General features: G+C 44.2%; 1 protein-coding gene across 7 annotated transcripts in view; it reads right to left on the bottom strand.

Annotated features, from left to right (window-relative positions):
* LOC101330241 (E3 ubiquitin-protein ligase RNF185) overlaps positions 1-15507 on the bottom strand; it is an 85453-nt gene extending 69946 nt beyond the window's left edge. For 3 of the 7 annotated variants that reach the window (XM_019950109.3, XM_019950115.3, XM_004321792.4), the window contains exons 1-2: positions 15350-15501; positions 2745-2967 (exon numbers count right to left, since the gene is read on the bottom strand). In XM_019950109.3, the coding sequence (XP_019805668.1) occupies positions 2745-2920 (176 nt within the window). In that variant the 5' untranslated portion in view covers positions 2921-2967; positions 15350-15501. Of the gene's footprint in view, positions 1-2744; positions 2968-15349 lie in introns of all 7 variants that reach the window. The other 4 variants (XM_019950110.3, XM_019950111.3, XM_073790311.1 and 1 more) reach the window with 4 other exon arrangements.
* Between the last annotated feature and the right edge of the window lie 3894 nt (positions 15508-19401).

The following is a 19401-nucleotide window of genomic DNA, read 5'->3' as shown; positions in this document are numbered from 1 at the left end:
GAGAAAGGGGAAAAGGAAGAAAAATTATTTCATTAACAGAAACACTGGGTAAGGTAGGAGGAGAAAAATGGGAAAACAGGATTGAACTGTGGAGCACTGCAACCCCACTGAGGGTCTGTGGGGATCACTGTTATCAGAAATTAGAAAAGACTGAGCTAAAATCACAGGAAAAATGAAGCAATGGAGACAAGACACCAGTCTCCACCTCCAGGATCCCACTACTTGTGAAGACCCCCAGGTCCCAGACCATCCCAGACCCAGCTTCTCTACAACTTGACCTTTGAGGGGTTATGGCCTCTCAAGGAATCCAATAAAAGTTAAGGATCCTCTGTGCAGATAAATTCACAGGGGCATACTCATGCACATGCACACACGCACTATTTTAGACTCAACTTCAGTGGGTTCACAGCCTCCTCAGGCTCACAGGGAAGGTGTGGATCTAGATCCAGTTTTACAAAATCTTCAGGCTGTCCTCAGCCCTGAGAGCTCTGCTGGCAGGAAGCAGCTTAAAAGTTCAAGTCTACCGTAAAAACATCTTTAGGTAATAGAAAGATGGGGAAGCTGCTTGGCAGAAAGGGCTACCTCCAGCTTAGTGACTTACACTACAGAGATTGCTGCTCAGTTTCGCATTTTACAAATGAGGAAACAAAACTCAGAAACATCAAACGACTTGCCTGCAGCACCAGGACTAAAACAGAAGTCTTCTGACTTCCATTTTACTGCCCCTCTATCACCCAGCACTGGGTGCAAAAAATGACATCTACAGAATTGAAGGAAAAGTTACTCTAACTCCAGATTTAAATTTTTTCTTTCTCTCTACATTCATCCATTCAACTAACAAATATCTACTGCACGCCTACCAAATGCCAGGACAGTGGAAAATGTAGACATGGCTTCTGACGCTCACATAATGTATCTTCTCAACCTGAGTAAAATTTGGACTCAGAGGCTAATTCCTTTCCCAATTACTGAACCACAGTTTAGCCTCACAATCCAGACACACAATCTCCTTGGACATAACAGACACCTGCCGCCAACATTAACCTTGCAATTCCATTCTAAACTGAGCAGAGGTCACTCCAAATCACAGCAGCTCTTCAGTGGCAACTTCCCTCAAAAGCTATGGGGGAGAAGTGGGGGTGCTTTTCCTCTGGGAAAAGTTCCGGATTATAACAATGATGACAGTTACTCCCATTCATTAAACAATGACTGTGTGCTGTGCTGAGCTGTGGCTAAATAGCTTTTCATTTGTCAATGTCACATAATGGTCATCACACTAACCTTTGAGCAACTGCATTTATCTCTGTTTCACAGATAAGGAAACTGGGGTTCAGAGAGGAAAGTAGATTTGCTTAGGGACAAACCACTCAGATTGGAAGCATCTCTTTCATTTTAGAACCTGTGTTCTTTCCAATGGTACCCTGACTGAATTCTTCATTCTTTCAAATCCTGGTTTTATGATACCTCAATCACAAAACTAGAGTATTTCCAATTTCTAGGAGAGGGCTGATGACAACAGTTTTTGTTTATTTTTATTTTTGGCTGCACCTCGCGGCACGTGGAACTTCGCCGATCAGGGATCAAACCCGTGCCCCCTACAATGGAAGCACAGAGTCTTAACCACTGGACCACCAGGGAAGTCCTGATGACAACAGTTTTTGCACAAAACTTCAAAATTAGGGCAAGAGCCTCCAGAAAAAAAAAAAACACCTCTGCCCCATTCTACTCATTCACCAATAAATTTATCTTTTTCACTGTTGCCAATTTAAACTCCCTGAGATATTATTTAAATGACCCTTTCTTCACACCGCTTCCCTGCTCAAAAATATTCAATAGCTCCATGTTCTACTCAGTTAAATCTGGGTTTGATAGTCTGGCCCAATCCTCCTTTAACAATCTTGTTTCCTAATACTCCCCAGCCCATAATACCCATCCAGAGTGCTGTTAGAGGGATACAGCAGCTTCAGGTCTCAGATGAACCCAGCAGCACATTTGCCTGTCCCTAGAAATTGCCTGCCTTGGGGTGGCACACACTCTTCACCTCACCTAGCTGGCATTCTCATCCCTCTAGTTACCCCAATTTGCCCTTCAAGGTCCAACTCAAAATCAAGAGGGGAAAAAAAAAAATCTCAACATTCACCCAGGTTTTCAGAGCCAGAAGGGGCTTCTGTAACCATCAAGGGTGGAATGGACACTGACTCAGCCCCTTCATTTTGATATATATAAAATATGGTAACAAATATTAGGATCATAGCTCATGTAACATTTACTATGTGCTACGTGCTCTTCTAAGTCTCTTACATATCCTGAGTCATTTAATGCTCCCAAACAACCCTAAAAAATGAAGCACTATGTGTGGAAGCACCTTGCCCAAGGTTATCCAGGGGGGAAGTGGCAGAGTCAGGATTCAGAGCAAGGCAGTCTGGAGCCAAGTCCTTGCTCAGAACCATCGTGCTGTAACTGCCTCTTGGCTCAGCGCAGCAAGTGGCATGGAGTAGTGCTCACTAAATGGTGAGTATTGTCACTTTAGAAATGGGGATAGGGAGCCCAAGGTGGGGACAGGATCTGCCCAAGTTCACTCAGCTTATCAGCAGCAGAGCTGGGATGAGAACCCAGGTCTCCTGCCTTTGTACCTGAGTGTATCAGGACCCCAAATGGGTGGAAAACCTGCTCCAAAGCTGTCCAGGGCCACAAGCTTTCTAAACATGGCATGTGTCCTCTGGGGCAGTGGAAGGGGTACTGACCAGAAGAGGTGGCCACACAGGCTGATGACGGCGTCCTTGGCTGTGTCCAGGCAGATGTTGCACTCGAAGGTGCTGTCCTGCCCTCCACTCTCACCAGCGCCATTGCTGCTGCCGCTGGGCCCCCCTGCACTAGAGTTCTCAGGAGATGCAGAGGCCGAGGGCCCTTTGCTTGCCATCCTTGGCTGTCAGCAAGCTCTGAGTGAAGATTCTCCCCAGGGAAATCCTGAAAGGCAGAGAGCCCATGATTGCCCATTTCTGCAGGCCACTCCCCCCAGTCTCCATGCCAATACCCCCATATTCTCTCAGGTCTGGAAGTTCAGACTATGACTGAACCCCTGAGTAGACTTCCCAGAGGCTGCAGAGGATGACAGTCGTGGGGCACTGCCCAGAGAGAAACGACTCAGAAACTTCCCATGAACATGGCCCAGAATAGACCACACAAATAACGAACCGCACAAATAGAGAGCAGCCTCCACGGAACAGCTCTCCACAGGAACTAGGACCCTGTCTCACTGTCTTTCCATTCTCCCAGGATAACTGCCCAGGTGATAAATAAATACATGCTCAATCAGAATGAAAGTTCACAGGCTGTCTTCTAACTTTGGACAGCCTCTATGTTGGCGATCGAGTCTGCTCAGGCCAGAAAGTCGTGACCAGTGCACGCCAGAATACAAAGAAAACCCTGTAACCATGAAAGCTTCCCAGGAAGCTAGGAAGGACCAGAAAGGTCATCTGGTCCAACGTCTTCCATACTGTAATCTTTTGCATTTCCCCTTCTGCCAGGTTAGAATACTACATACCTGATTTTGTCTAAATCTATCAACATTTAAGAGGAGGCTTGTATCACTGCTGAAAACAGAAAACCAGTAGTACCTACCATAAGTGAAAGATAAATACAAACATAATGAAGGAAGAGCTTTTATCCCTTAGGAAACTGCAGCCCGAGACCTCTCGGCTGACTGATGAATGTGGAGCTGAGGCTGGGACTCGTGACACAGTTTGTAGTTAAACCACCATTGTACCACCACAGACCAAGCTGGTCACCAAATACTGAAACAGACCACTGTTCACTACCACCTCCAGGTCAAAGAACCCACCAGGAGTTGAACAAGAACGAGCACGAGAACACCACCAAAAGATACTCAGAAATTCTGGGTGCAGAGTAAGAATCTATCAAGAGCCTGATCTGGCCACCCTCACCACCTCAGAGATTCCAAATGGGAAATGCTAGGTGGCTACCAGTCAGAGAATCGGAGGCTTGGATGCTGGTCACAGTTGAGCCTCCACCTTGCTAGGTGGTCTTGGAAACCTCCTCTCTCCTCTCTGGCCACAGTTTTCTCATCTGTAAACTGAGGCACTGGACTCCATGGTCTCCAGGTGCCCCCTTCCAGCTCTGCAGCTGCACCAGGTCATCTCACCTGCTCTCTCCAAAGCAGGCAGCCCCACAAGTCTGGGACTCACCAATGGAGCACCAGAAGACCACCCTGATTTCAGTTTCCAAAGTACCAGGAGATAAGGACCAAAAAGCCACAGTCCTTTTAGACCCAGAAGCCTCTCTACACAACAGACTCAGAACTCTAGATTCATGAGCATCCCCCACCACGACAGCAGCTCAGTGACATAAGCAGGGAGAGGAGGCCAGCTCACCACCACTTTTTCACTCAGTTACATCATTTTACATAGTGTCCCAGAAGAGCAGCTGGCTGCCAGCAGCACTGTGCCTTGTTGGCCTCAGTTCCAAGACCTTCCCCATGATCCAGTGCTTCATCCTCTCCATATACATCTGGTCTTGTCTTCGTAGGGTGGAGCCTGCTTGTGAGGGCCACATTATGGCCTTTCTTTGTCATTCCAGCTCAAGCACCCGACACGTTTCTTTTAAAAAATAATAATTTTTTTTTTAAATTAAGGACTATGTGTATAGATGTGGAAAGACAACCATAAGTCAGGTTCACCGATGGATCTTAATGACAGTCCCCTGATATCATGATTTGGAAGCATACAGTAACAACAACAAAGCATCCTCACCCTAAAACATAGCTCTAATCAAGTCTCTAAAACAAATTATCCAGTTACAGAAAATATGGGCATAGATCCATGTATTAAACAACTCCAGGAAGATGCAATCAGCAAATCCAGAATGTGGGACTTTCTATGGGACAAATAATCAAAATTCTCCAAAAAATAAACAGCATGGGTGGGGTGTGGAGTTACAAATTGAGACTTGAGACATACCAACCACTGGCAGTATGTGGATCTCACTGGAACCAGATTCACACAATCCAACTGGAAAAGACATTTGTGAGATGAATGACAAAAACTGATTTAGCCTGGGTATTAGTTTATATTAAAGAATTACTGTTAGATTTATTGGGTATGATAGTGGCATATTTAAAATTTTTTCATCTGTTATATATGTATGCTTAAGTATTTATGAAGGAATGATAAGATGTTTGGGATCTGCTTTAAAATACCCCAGGGGGAAAAGTGAAAGTAAAGAGAAAAGAAACAAGAACAAGGAAGTTGATAGTTGTTGGACCTGGATGATGAATGGAGGTTCATTCCATCAGTTTATTTTTGTGTGCTTGAAAATTTTCCATTATAAAAGATACTTTTCAAAAAGGTCAGGTTGCAGAACAGTATGTGTATGAATTTATTTAGGTGAGAATAAAGTACACAAATGAGTATATATTTTGCAAAGAAAATGTCTACAAGGCACACACTAAACTATCAACAGTTATTTTTGGGATTGGGAGGGCTGGGGAACTTTGAATTTTATATTCCTATCCTGTTTCAGTGTTTTATGACAAGCAGATAGATATTACTTTTACAATAACATTTTTGAAAAAGTAAACTGTAAAATGTATGTACAATATTACATTTGTTACAACAATAATGAATATAAATATTAGAAAATGTCTTTAAAAATGTGGAAGGGCTTCCCTGGTGGCGCAGTGGTTGAGAGTCCGCCTGCCAATGCAGGGGACACGGGTTCGTGCCCCGGTCCAGGAAGATCCCACATGCCGTGGAGCGGCTGGGCCCGTGAGCCATGGCCACTGAGCCCGCACGTCCGGAGCCTGTGCTCCGCAATGGGAGAGGCCACAACAGTGAGAGGCCCGCGTACCACAAAAAAAAAAAAAAAAAAAATGTGGAAGAACATACCAAACTATTAATGGTGATTATCTCTGTACTATCTCTGGGGGCTCAGAGGTCCTCCTTGTTTATAAAGCTGACATTTTTACCTGTATTAATTCTAAAATCAGACAAAAGAATAACAGTACATTTAAAAACTTTTTTCCCCTGATGTTCTAGTTCTCCCCAATCCTGAAAGGTTCTGTATTGAAATCCTGGCTCCACCACTGACTAGCCATGTAGCTCTGGGAAATCCCTTAATGGCCTGAGTATCTTTTCTCACCTGAAAAATGAGAATGTCATACCTCCTACAGGGCTGCTAAGGTGGCCATATGCGATAACACAGTGACCTGGAGGACCCACCAAGGTAGGAGGGGGCCACTGCTGCAGGGGAGATGCACATACATGCACTTACCCTGGTTCACTGCCCTCTCCACTCACTGGCCCAACAAGGCTCTGCACAGTGCATTCTCCTACACACAGGCCTAAGGGGACAATCAGGGTCATGGTAGGTGTCAGGGTAGGAATGGCCAGGGGACAGTAATAGGTCAACTCAGAGTTTGCAGGGAATAGCAGTCATGCATCAGGCCAGGCACTGGGACAGGCCTGCAGGTCCCAACTCTAGGCAGACCATATCACTCTCATTCTAATTCTTAGCAGACTGACCACGTGGTCCCTACCCGAGCTCTAGAGCTTCATCCTGGTAGGCACGCAAATATTTTCTGAGTGGGTGGGTGCAGGCATGTGTGACTGGTTTTGGTCAACTCCCAGGCCGGCTGCTCATATAACCTCTCTTTTACATATCCTGGGCCCTGTCACTGGAGCCTCCTCTCCTCACCTCCTACCTTCCCTCACACACAGGAACCTCACCACGCCAGGGCAGCAAGGCAGAAATGAGCAGCCTTCCCTGGGGACTGTCCACTGAGCACCTACAGAACAACAAAATGTGGACACAGCCTCATGGGCCCAGTAGGACTGGGACACTGCCCTAGAGAACAGAGGGCCCTAGTCGGCTCAGAAACTGGACAGAGTAGAAAGGAAGCTGGCCCTGAGCCTATGTGAGCTGCCATCCTGTTAAAAGCTCTCCTGCTCCCCGTAGGGCCTATAGATTTGGACCTGACCACACAGTAGCCTTCTTGTGGCTGGTTCTGTGCCCCTGTCCCTACCCTGACCATTCTTCACTCCTGAGCTGAATTCACTTTCTAGTTTTCAAAGCACATTCACACCTACTACCACTTCTGACCCTCACTCCATTTTACAGAGGACATCAGGCCAGGGATGTTAGAGGACTTACCCAAGGCCAGGCCATCATACATGTAATTCTGTGCCCAATTCAGACTTTCCAACACATCAACACTCTTTTCACTCTTACCTGTTACCCCTTTAACATGCAGCTTTACAAAATTAAATACCTGGTCTTTGTTTTCCCTCAAATTCACAGTGCAATGCTCTTAACTTCTGTGTTCTTTGAAGTGAGTGCAAAGCAAACTCACCACTCATCCATTTATGCGTGAAACCAAAGGATCTCTAGTACCAACTACAATTGACGCCTGGTGCTACCAACTGGGGTGAAGTGGGTAAAAAAGAGCAAGACCACATTGAACCCCTGGAGTCTAGAATAGGAGCTAATTATAAGAATCCTTAACAAGGAGCTCCATCAAACTTGCCTGTTTTTCCTAAACAAGGCACCCTCCCAGAGATCTGGTTCCTAGACCACCTCGGTGTTTTAAATAGGACCTGTAACTGGCTACAGCCTAAGAATCTATATTTTTAAATAAGTGTCCCACCTTCCACTCCAGAAGATTCTCTGATGAAGAGTTTTGGAAAATCAGCTCTTAAGGGGAGACTCTACCAAGCACAAAGCAATACAGCACAGCACAGAGTTTGGGAGGGACAGTAACCATAGGTCTTGTCCTTCAGAATACCCAACCCCCAACTATAGCCCACAGGGACTATGAAGAGGTCAGATAAACTTGGGGGGTGGGGGACAAGTCTGCTGAGATCTCAGACCACCCAGCACCTGGTCCATCTGGGACAAAGCTGATCATTTATAAAACAAGTTCACAGCTTGTTTTGAAAAACATCCCTAAAGTTGAGATGTTCAGGGCTTCCCTGGTGGTGCAGTGGTTGAGAGTCCACCTGCCGATGCAGGGGACACGGGTTCGTGCCCCGGTCTGGGAAGATCCCACATGCCGCGGAGTGGCTGGGCCCGTAAGCCATGGCCACTGAGCCTGCACGTCCGGAGCCTGTGCTCCGCAACGGGAGAGGCCACAACAGTGAGAGGCCCGCGTACTGCAAAAAAAAAAAAAAAGTTGAGATGTCCAAGGCAGCACATTTGGTGCTGGAACGAAGGCAGATTGGCAGATTTGTGATAGTTAATGATCCCTTAGGAACACAGAACCTGGTAGCTGAAGTTGCTTGACCCAGCATCCACACTCCTATTACCTTCCCAGAGCTAGCCTGGCCCACCTCACAGGAACTGAGCAAGGGAGAGAAAATGAGACTTGCATATTCCTCAACGAATCACCAGGGAACGTGATCTCACGAGGACATCTCTTTGTAGTATTCTTGTGTTCAGTTCTCAGGTTCTAGAGAACCGCAGGTATGCATAATCTGCCTTCTCTGCCCCTTCAGCTCTAAGAATTCCTGGACCGGGGTGTATAGAGGCATCTGGAAATGGTGATTCTAATTATGAAGATTACAAATTTGGATGATAAATAACTGGCATGATGTGAGAGGTGACCCAGCAGAAGTCTTGTTCCTGTGGGCACATGCGTGTTCATACAGAAGCTTTCTGCCGGAACGGTGGCGAGTCCCAGCCTGTCTTCACTGCTCACTGATCACAGTAGGCAGAGGTGGGACTTGCATTCTGAGAATGTCTACATCACACTCACAGAAGGTTAGAGTGGGAGGAAATCTGAGTAAGTTGATTGGAACTTGGAACACACAGAACCCAGGCTCTAAAATTTTGGAGTCTAAATGGAGTTTCCGTCCCTAGGCTATATCTCACAGAGGCCTGGCCCTCAAGTATAGGACCAAGGACCTGAACAGCCTTTCAGGTCCAGAAGGACAGAAGAGGCTGAGCAAATGGCCTCTTTTCCTTAGGGCTGCACTGGTCTTTTTCTCTGGTATCCTCTAATCTCTCTATCTGTACAACTAACCCCACACCTACCTTCGAAGATTTATTAATGACCCTATTTGCCAGGCATTCAAGACACAAATATAAAGGGTTTCAGCCTAAGGCGGATAGAGGTAAGTAAACCAACAAGGCAGCCCAGTGTGCTGCGTGCTGACAGTAGTGTGTACAGAGTGCCTGAGGGCAGGGCTTGCTGGGGAGGACAGAGACACAGCACACAGGACAAGTGGATAACTCAATTTGCCAAGTTCAGTGTGGCTGGAGCCCAGAGAACATGTGGGGGTGGTAGGGCAGCAAGGGCTGCAATTGAGGCAGGAAGAAAGGCCTGGAAATCCTCATGCCTTCAGCCCCTGCCTGTCGGGCTCACATTGCCTGCTGCACCACCTAACCCAGACCCGCCTAACCGTCCAAATGGTTCCATGGTTCCAATGTCTCTTTCTCTCCCCATCCAGTTCCCATGCCCTGCTAAGTAAACTAGTAAATTCACATGACAGATTACAAGGCTACTAAAAATTATGCTTCTGTAAGGATTTTGCCTATATGGGAATTTTAATTATATAAAATAATGTTAAATGAAAATAGCAGGATAGAAAATTGTATACCAAATTGAACATACTGTATGATATTAACAGGTTAAAAGATACAGAAAAAAATTGGAAGGGGCCCAAATATTAACTGTAGTGGTCTTTGGATAACGGAATCATGGGCAGATTTTTAAAGCTTTTTTTCACACTTAACTGTACTTTCCACTTTTTCCATAGTAAGTACTATGTTATTAAGATTCAGAAAAAATATGGGACGATGTTAAAGGTCCCAGATCGTCAGATCTCAGTAGGGGACAAAAAGGAAAGCAATCTGATTAAAGAAATCTACACTAAGGTGTGATGAACCTTAGTATAATAATTCTCTCAGAAATTTTCACATTTTTAAATTTTATTGAGTCATATTTTTAATAAGTAACACATTCACATGGCTCAATTCAAAAGGTACAAAAGGATATAGACTGAGAAGTCTCTCTCTCCCATCCCTGGAACCTAGTCATCCTGCTCCCTGCCTTGGAGACCAATGGTACTAGACTATATCTTTAGGACACATTCCAGAAGTAGAACTACTGGGTCAGAGGGTATCTGTATTTGTAATTCTGTATCAAACACCCTCCAAAAAGGATGTGCCAATTTTTAGTCCCATGAAAAATACCTAAGAGTGCTTGTTACCCCCATCTTTGCCAATTATATGTATGTTTTCAAAAGAGAACACATAAGTAGCATGAGAAACATAGGGTAATTTTGGCAGTTTGGGACGATATTTTAAATTCACTAATTCACTCGCTAATTAGTTATTAAAATCCATTATGTTCCATGCACTATGCTAGGCCCTAGAGATAACAATTTCCAAACGTAACACATATCTGAGTGGGAATTCTAGGCTCAGCTGTTCCTACTTCTTCGCATTGTCTTCCATTATTTCTTTTTTCTTGTGTGTGTGTGTGTGTGTGTGTGTGTGTGTGTGTGCGCGCGTGTGCGTGTGTGCGCGTGAGCACGCAGCATACAGGATCTTACTTCCTCACCAGGGATGGAACCCGAGCCCCTTGCAGTGGAAGTGCGGAATCTCAACAACTGGACCACCAGGGAAGTCCCATTTTCCATTATTTCTAAATCAAAAGTGTTTTTGTTTCTTTTGTTTTAAGCTTCAATGATTTTTCTTAAAGTTTACCAGGTTTCTTAAGTAAGGGTGAAGTAGGATTCGGATTACCCCAGCACAAACTTTCAAGGGTCATCCAAGAGGCTGCCTTCTGTCATTCCTTGTATCACTGTCTTAAAATGTTCCTTAACCTTTTATGGACTTTTGTCCTTAAAAATTATCATGGCACAGGGACTTCCCTGGTGGCACAGTGGATAAGACTGTGCTTCCAATGCAGGGGCCCTGCGTTCGATCCCTGGTCAGGGAACTAGATCCCACATGCGTGCCGCAACTAAGAGTTTGCATGCCACAACTAAGGAGCCCATGTGCCGCAAATAAGGAGCCGGGGAGCCACAAATGAGGAATCTTGGAGCCGCAACTAAGGAGCCCGCCTGCCGCAACTAAGACCTGGCGCAACCAAAATAAGCAAACAAATAAATATTAAAAAAAAAATTATCATGGCACAGGGACTTCCCTGGTGGCACAGTGGTTAAGAATTCGCCGGTCAACGGAGGGGACACAGGTTTGATCCCTGGCCCGGGAAGATCCCACGTGCCGCGGAGCAACTAAGCCTGTGTGCCACAACTACTGAGCCTGTGCTCTAGAGCCCGCAAGCCACAACTACTGAGCCCTCGTGCCACAACTACTGAAGCCTGCATGCCTAGAGCCCATGCTCGGCAACAACAGAAGTCACTGCAATGAGCACGCGCACCGCAATGAAGAGTAGCCCCTGCTCGCCGCAACTAGAGAGAGCCGCGTGCAGCAATGAAGATCCAATGCAGCCAAAAATAAATTAATTAATTAACTAAATTAAAAAAAATTATCATGGCACAGACGAATATAATGGCTCTGGGTTCAAATCTCAGCTCCACTACTTACTCTGTGACTTCAGTCATTATTTTCTCTCCAAGACTTTTTTTACTCATCTGTTAAAATGGGGCAATTACCTTCCTCACAAGATAGTTGTAGGGATTAAAGAGTAAAACAGTAAGGGACTAGCACAGTGCCTGGCACATAGTTAAGTGTTCAAGAAATGTTAATTGCTCCTCCACTGTGAGGTCTCACAGAGTACAATGAAGGTGTAACTGCTTCTTTATACTCCCCAGGGAGCTATGCAATCAGCAGGTATTTGGTTAACTTGCTGAATGAATGAGTCACAACCTCCCTTTCTGAATGAGCATCGCTCCTTGAAGGCATTGTAGGTGAGACATCAGAACTGTGTATGAGGAAATCCAGAACAGGACACAGTTTGATCTGGGCAAAATCAGATTTTCCCCAAAAGTGTCAAAATCAGGAGGCACTTGTTGTATCTATTATCACTATAAATAACATCAGCTAACACTCTGCTCAGCCCTTTACATGAATCATCTCATTTAATCGTTACAACCTGCCTTTGAGGTAAACACTGCTTACCATCTTCAGCATCCCCTGGGATGTTAGATTAAGGCGCAGAGTAGTTAGGTCACTTGCCCATGGTCACAGAGCCAGTCAGAGGCAAAGTTTTCAATTCCTAAACCAATGTGCTTAAGTACCTCAGTGATCTGTCTGTGTGTCTATCTTCTCAAGCCCAGACCCAGCTTCCAGGTGCCTTGCTCAGCACAGGGCTAGACACCTCAAGAACACCTCATAAATGTGCATGGGCTGACGGCTCTGATGCCCAGGAGTTCTTAGAAGCGTACAACTCAAGATGAGTCAATGTAGCCAACTAAAGTTGTAGAAAATCAGTGTCCTAAAAGAACAAGATATTCTTCAGTGATGTTTTTCAGAACTGGAAATGTTACATAACTGTTTCAGAGTAATTTTTTCTTAAGTATTGTCCAAAACTCTTAAACAAATGAAAAAAAAAGATCAGGGATATGCAACCAGAAAAAGTTCAGGTTTCCCCAAATTAGTACCGACCTGTATTAGAGATTATGCTACTCACACAGAGGATTAATTATTCACTGAACTGTCTTGCTCACTCTAGTTAGACACCTCCTGGAGTCACATGCACAGTGCCTGACACAGAGTACATGTTCAATAAATGTATGTCAATAAATGATGGGAATTTGCCAATTTCAATTCAAACCAATATAACTGGATAAAATACTGTATTAAAGGAAGCTCTTCAGACTGGACAGATCCTAGTTAAGGGCTGTAAATTTCGAGTATAATACAGTGAGAGGACAAAACTGGAGCCAGAGGACCTAGTCTGATGCTCAGCTCTGCCAACTCAACTAAGCCAGGGTCCTCACCTGCAAATGGGGTAATTGTGTCTGTCCTTCCTTTGTCATCAGAGAAATTTTCAAAGTGAGAGTTTTGCTTTTGTTTTCACACAGTCAGTAAATTCTTATTAAATTCAGATTCTATAAAATCTTATTAATTCAAATTTTATTTGCGGCTGAGCTGAAGACCTCTGAAATACTCTAAAGGTAGAGTATCAAGAAAATGAATAAGGTCGACAAGGTTTAACCAACTAAGGAGAAAACTTTCTAAGATTTTTAATAACATCAGCATATACTTGACAAAAACAATGTGATCTCACTTCTCCTTTCAATAGGAGGTCCCAAGGAGGACCATCAAGAGAGCATTTATAAGATAGACCAGCGGAGTTCCCTGGTGGTCTAGCGGTTAGGATTTGGCACTTTCACTGCTGTGACCCGGGTTCAATCCCTGATTGGGGAACTGAGATCCTGCAAGCCTCGCAGCCAAAAAAAAAAGACACTATGAACAGAGTAAGAAGGCAACTCACAGAATGGGAGAAAATATCTGCCAATCATATATCAGAGGGATCAATATCCTGAATACATAGAGAACTCCTAAAACTCAACAACAAAAAAATGAACAATCCAATTCAAAAACGGGCAAAGGACTTGAATAGACATATCCCCAAAGAACATATACGAATGGCCAACAACATGAAAAGATGCTCAACATCACTAATTATTAGGGAAATGCAAATCAAAACTATGAGATACCATCTCATACCCATAACAGGTTTCTAAAAAGTGATCTGCTTGGAGTTTTGTAAATCACAAAATAAGGAGCTCTGATGTTTAATTAGAAAACTAAAGATATGCTAGAAGCATTATCTGCAGATTACATGTGAGGATGAACTGGCAAGTCAAGTCCATCACAGGATTGGTTTTAAATGTTGATGAAATTAGCCAACAGATTGCAAAAACTCTCTCAGTAGACACAACATCTATAACAACAAACTGCTGGAGAGAGGATTAAAGAGGGATTCATGTCCTGGAGCTGGGGGAGGCTGGCTTGAACAGCCTCCTTCCAACCCATACTCTTCAGCTCTGTGAGTCCAAAGAGTTCACTGGCTTCTCCTCATCAAAGTCTTCAGATTCATTTCCAAGTTATTCTAAGAAAGTAAGCTACAAACTGATGGGGTGGGGACCCTGCTTAGTTATTCATTCAACAGACATTTAAGGAGCCCTTATCAGATGGGCCATTCCAAAGTCCTTGAAAAGAAGGATGGTACACAGGACAAGGAAGAGATGACAAAAGTTCAAACCCACTGGCCTCACTTCTAGAGATGTAGGCTGGGGGGATGGAGATGTCAAGAAAAGAGGGCAGAAAAAGAAGACAGCACCAGAAAGACTCAAAGTAACTACTCAGAATTAGACACTTTCAAGTTGAAAAGGACCTCCATCTAGTAACTCCTTTGACAGGGAGTTCACTAACTCTGGAGGCAATCCATTCCATTGCTGGTCACCTGTGGCCAGCATTAAGTTCTTCTATTAAATCAAAATTTTGTCTTCCTGTAGAATCCACCTATTGATCCTAGTTTCTGCCTCTTTCAACCGCAAAGATGAAGTGGAAGCCCTCTTCACCATAACAATCTTTTCTGTTTTTGATGAGATTGTTTTGTTTTCCCTTCCATTGCTCTCTTTTCTGGGCTAAACATTCTCGCCAGCCACCCCCCTTGCCCCCCAAAGAGTTCCAGCTGCCTCAAAGCAAAGAATGCATATCTAGAATTCACAGCAAGAAAACACTTAAGATCAGTGGGCTTCAAACATCGGTATGCAGAGGACCCCCGAGGAGCATGTTCAAAATATAGTTTCCCTGGTTCCGACCCAGATTCTAAATGAGTCTTATTTGAGTCCTGCACTGTGAAGTATGCACCGTAGGGTATTTCAAAGCAGAGGCTGTGAGAACCATATTTAGAGATACACTGCCTTGTTTCACAAATGAGGAAACTGAGGCCCGACACAGGGAAAGGATTTGGCCCATGAAGCACAACTGGCTGTCGGCGACGAAGTCTCAGAGTCGGGCCTCTTACTCCCAAGCCCAACTCTACTCAGCGCGCTTCCGGGCCTCGGCCTCTCCACTCGGGGCAAACTCATTAAAAGCACCTCCGCATGAGAGAGGCGGCCTCGACTGGAAGTCAGAGTTAGAGTGAGTCTCTGCCTGGAAAGGAGAGCTTGTGGGGGCCTTTTCCCTACTTGGGACCTCAGTTTCCCCAAACTGTAATCACTGGACGAAAGACCACAATACAAGCCTGACCTCCCTTCTGGGGCGAATGGCCCGGGCCAGGGCTGGACTTGTTGTCTCTGTGCTGCTGGGCTCAGATGTCGCAGCCCGTGGGCCTGCTGAAGGCGGAACCCGGTCCCCGCCCGCGTCCCTCAACCTGGACGGCCCCCACCTGCCGCCCCAACCCCTCATGTACCTGCCTCTGCTCAGCTAACGCCGCCGAGGGCGCCCCAGCCTGTCCGTCCGTCGGCCGTCCAGCCAGCCCCTTAGCTGGGTCAGTCCGGCCGGCCGGACTTCAGATTCCTCCTACGCGTACGCTGGTCAGCTGACTCAGAGCCGCCGCTCTCCGGCGACTTCCGGCCACAACCGGAAAAGGTTGGTCCGCGCCGCTGTGCTTCAGCCCCAGATACTGGGCTCTAAGGTTCCGCCTGCTGGCAGGAAGCGGAAAAACACAGGGACCGTTTAGCAGCTTTTTAAAAAGCCTAAGTCCGGGCATGGAAAGCCCCAGACGTGCTTGGAACATATTTGTTGGAACAGAGTGTAAGGATGATGGGAATCAGAATGATGGGAATATGTCATAGGACACAGGAGCTAACTTGAAGGAGATCCCACTGGCCAAATCTGGGCAATTTGAGCAAAATACATAATGATAGTAACAGAATATAACTGAATAAAATTATAACCCAATGACTCTTTACTGATATAAATAAAGAAGTGATTAATAAATGGGGGAGAAGGGGAAATTCTTCCTTTTAGTAGAATGACAACTAGCAGATATGACGGAGTTAGAAAATCAGTAATGGACGGTAAAGCTAGAGGAACAGGATGGTTACACTGTAAAGGGTCTCCCATAAATTACTTATTGATTGCAAAGGGAAAATAGGAATTTCACAGAGGTGTAACCTCGCAGAACAAGTGAATCAAAATGATCAGAGTTAACATCACCAGTTATAGGTCAAGTAAAGATTATGTGCCTCCTGGAAGGGATGAAATTTGGATATGGATCGTGGTTTAGGGGTTGGGTATCAATGTTAAAATTTCTATTGTGGTTATGTTAAGAGAACACCCTTGTTCTTAGGAAATATTCACTGAAGTATTTAGGGGTAAAAGGGCACAATGTCTCCAACTTAATTTCAAATGATTCAGAAAAAAATTCAGGTGTATAAAAATTGAGAGCATGATTTAAGGAAATGAGGCAAAATGTAAGCAAGTGGTGAATCTAGGTGAAAGGTATATGGAAGTTCCTTACATAATTTTTGCAACTTTTCTTTAAGTTTCAGATGCCAACTAAAGAAGGTCTCTTGACACCCGGTTCTACAAGGATTGAGTCATTAGCCACGGTAGTCTCTGACCTTCAACACACAATGAAAGGAGTTCAGGGGCGAAGATCAGGAATGAGGCACTCTCTGTTCTGGGAAAACTGGCAGAACAGGTCTTCAGATGGTTAGATATTTTCAGGAGAAAATTTTAGGAGCCCAATTTCTTGCATATTTTCATACCTAGAAAGACACTAATGTCATTAACTGAGATATGTGTTCCTCGTGACTCACAGCAACCTTCTACTGAGATGTGTGCTTGATTGCTCATACCCATTCTCCAAAATCACATATAAACCAACCTCACCCACCTCTTTGGAGCAGTTCCTCAAAGCTATCTAAGAGGCTGTTTCCCCCTGGGCTATAGTCATCAGTAAGTCCCCAAATAAAACTGAAACAGCTCTCACATTGTGCATTTTTATTTCAGTGGACAATGATATAAAAATTAAAATTTACCCCCAGAATGAGGGGAGTGCCTTGGTTCTAGCCAATTTACTTATTTACCTATCAAACATTAATTTATGTGCTGAGCACTGGTGATGCAATAGGAAACGAGACAAGATCTTTGCTTTCATGCCTAGCAGGAGAAATATCAAACATACAATCACAAAACTAATGGGCTACTTGGCTTGAAAATATTAATAGCTAACATTTACCGAGCGTACCTAAGCACACACCAAACAATGGTTAATTTGATCCTCACAGCAGCCCTGCAAATGGTTTTGATCATTACCTCTGCTTTACAAATGGGTAAAGGAAAACTTTTAAAAGTTTATGCAATTTTATCCTTTAATTAACAGTTTTCAGATGACATACTGATAGGTGAAAGAGCTGCAATTTGCACCCAGACATTGTTCTCTGGAGTTCTTCTTTTTTTTTTTTTAATTTATTTTTGGCTGTGTCTTTGTCGCTGCACGTGGGCTTTCCCTAGTTGGGATGAGCGGGGGCTACCCTTCATTGTGGTGCACGGGCTTCTTAATGCAATGGCTTCTCTTGCTGCGGAGCACGGGATCCAGGTGCACAGGCTTCAGTAGTTGTGGCTCGTGGGCTCTAGAGTGCAGGTTCGGTAGTTGTGGTGCACGGGCTTGATTGCTCTGCAGCATGTGAGATCTTCCTCAACCAGGGATCGAACCCGTGTCCCCTGCACTGGCAGGCAGATTCTTAACCACTGTGCCACCAGGGAAGTCCCGTTCTCTGGAGTGCTTAACACCCATCTTCGTTGTTTCATGAATTCAACAAGCATTTATTAAGTACCTGCAATTATCCCAGGGACTGTCTTAGGGGTTGGGTCTGAGTAGGGGGTGAAGGTAGTAGATGAAATAAACTCATAGATGAAATTCCTCATCTGCCAGACTTCTCTTCAAATTCCTGTGGACACAGGGATGTTTCTAGTCACATGAACCTGGATTTGAGTCCAGGCTCTGAGAAACAGAAAAGCAGCCCCTGATACCCAGGAGCTAGCCTGGCACTTACAGGAAGGCCTTGGTGTTCTCCTGTTGAGCATAAAAACAAAACACAGAACATCAACATCAGACAAGGCTGCTCTGTGACTTTGATGGATCAGGACAATATAAAGACCTCGCCATAATCATGTATGAACCAGACAAAGCAAGAGCATTGTCCAAAGCACAAAAATGACCAAGTATTTCCCTAACCTAGCTTATATAGAGATTGCTGCTTCTTCACCAATTACAGCTTTAGTCTCAGTCTAGTCTTCCCTCGTTCTAGATAAGATTTACCAAGGTACCCATCATAGACAGCATCTGATCCAGATAAAACCCGGCTTCCTTATTTATTTAACTATAGTTGATTTACCATATTGTGTTAGTTTCAAATGTACAGTTTCAGATTCTTTTTTTTAAAATTAATTATTTTTAGATTCTTTTCCATTATAGGTTATTACAAGGTATTGAATATAGTTCCATGTGCTATACAGTAAATCCTTTTTGTTTATTTTATTTTATTTTAAAAATCTTTAGAATTTATTTATTTTTTTGGCTGCACTGCGAGGCTCTTAGTTCCTCAACCAGGAATCAAACCCGGGCCCTCGGCAGTGAAAGCACGGAGTCCTAACCACTGGGCTGCCAGGGAATTCCCTATCTATTTTATATATAGTCGTGTGTATCTATTAATCCCATACTCCTAATTTATCCCTCGCCCTCCCCTTTCCCCTTTGGTAACCATAAGTTTATTTTCTTTGTCTATAAGTCTTTCAGTTTCATTAAGTTGATCTGTATTATTTGTTTGGATTCCACGTATAAGTGATAACATATAATATTTGTCTTTCTCTGCCTGACTTACTTCACTTAATATAATAATCTCTAGGTCCATCCATGTTTCTGCAAATGGCAATATTTCATTCTTTTTAATGTCTGAGTAATATTCTATTGTGTATATATATATATATATATATATATATATATCTCACATCTTTATCCATTCATCTGTTGATGGACATTTAGGTTGCTTCCATGTCTTGGCTATTGTGAATAGTGCTGCCATGAACACTGAGGTGCATATATCTTTTCAATTAGAGTTTTTGTCTTTTCCAGATATATGCCCAGGAGTGGGATTTCTGGATTATATGGTAACTCTATTTTTAAGTTTTTGAGGAACCTCCAAACTGTCTTCCATAGTGGCTGCACCAACTTACATTCCCACCAACGGTGTAGGAGGGTTCCCTTTTCTGCACACCCTCCCCAGCATGTATTATTTGTAGACTGTTTAATGATGGCCATTCTAACTGATGTGAGGTGATACCTCATTGTAGTTTTGATTGGCATTTCTCTAATAATTAGCGATGTGGAGCATCTTTTCATGTGCTACTTGGCCATCTGTATGTCTTCTTTGGAGAAATGTCTATTTAGGTCTTCTGCCCATTTCTTAATTGGAAACACTGCTTCCTTAAGCCCACCCCCAAATTATCACACAC

Source organism: Tursiops truncatus, chromosome 13, assembly GCF_011762595.2.
Source record: "Tursiops truncatus isolate mTurTru1 chromosome 13, mTurTru1.mat.Y, whole genome shotgun sequence".
Lineage (NCBI taxonomy): Eukaryota > Metazoa > Chordata > Mammalia > Artiodactyla > Delphinidae > Tursiops > Tursiops truncatus.
The sequence above is the reverse complement of the archived record's forward strand: the minus strand, read 5'-3'. Positions and strand labels throughout refer to the sequence as shown.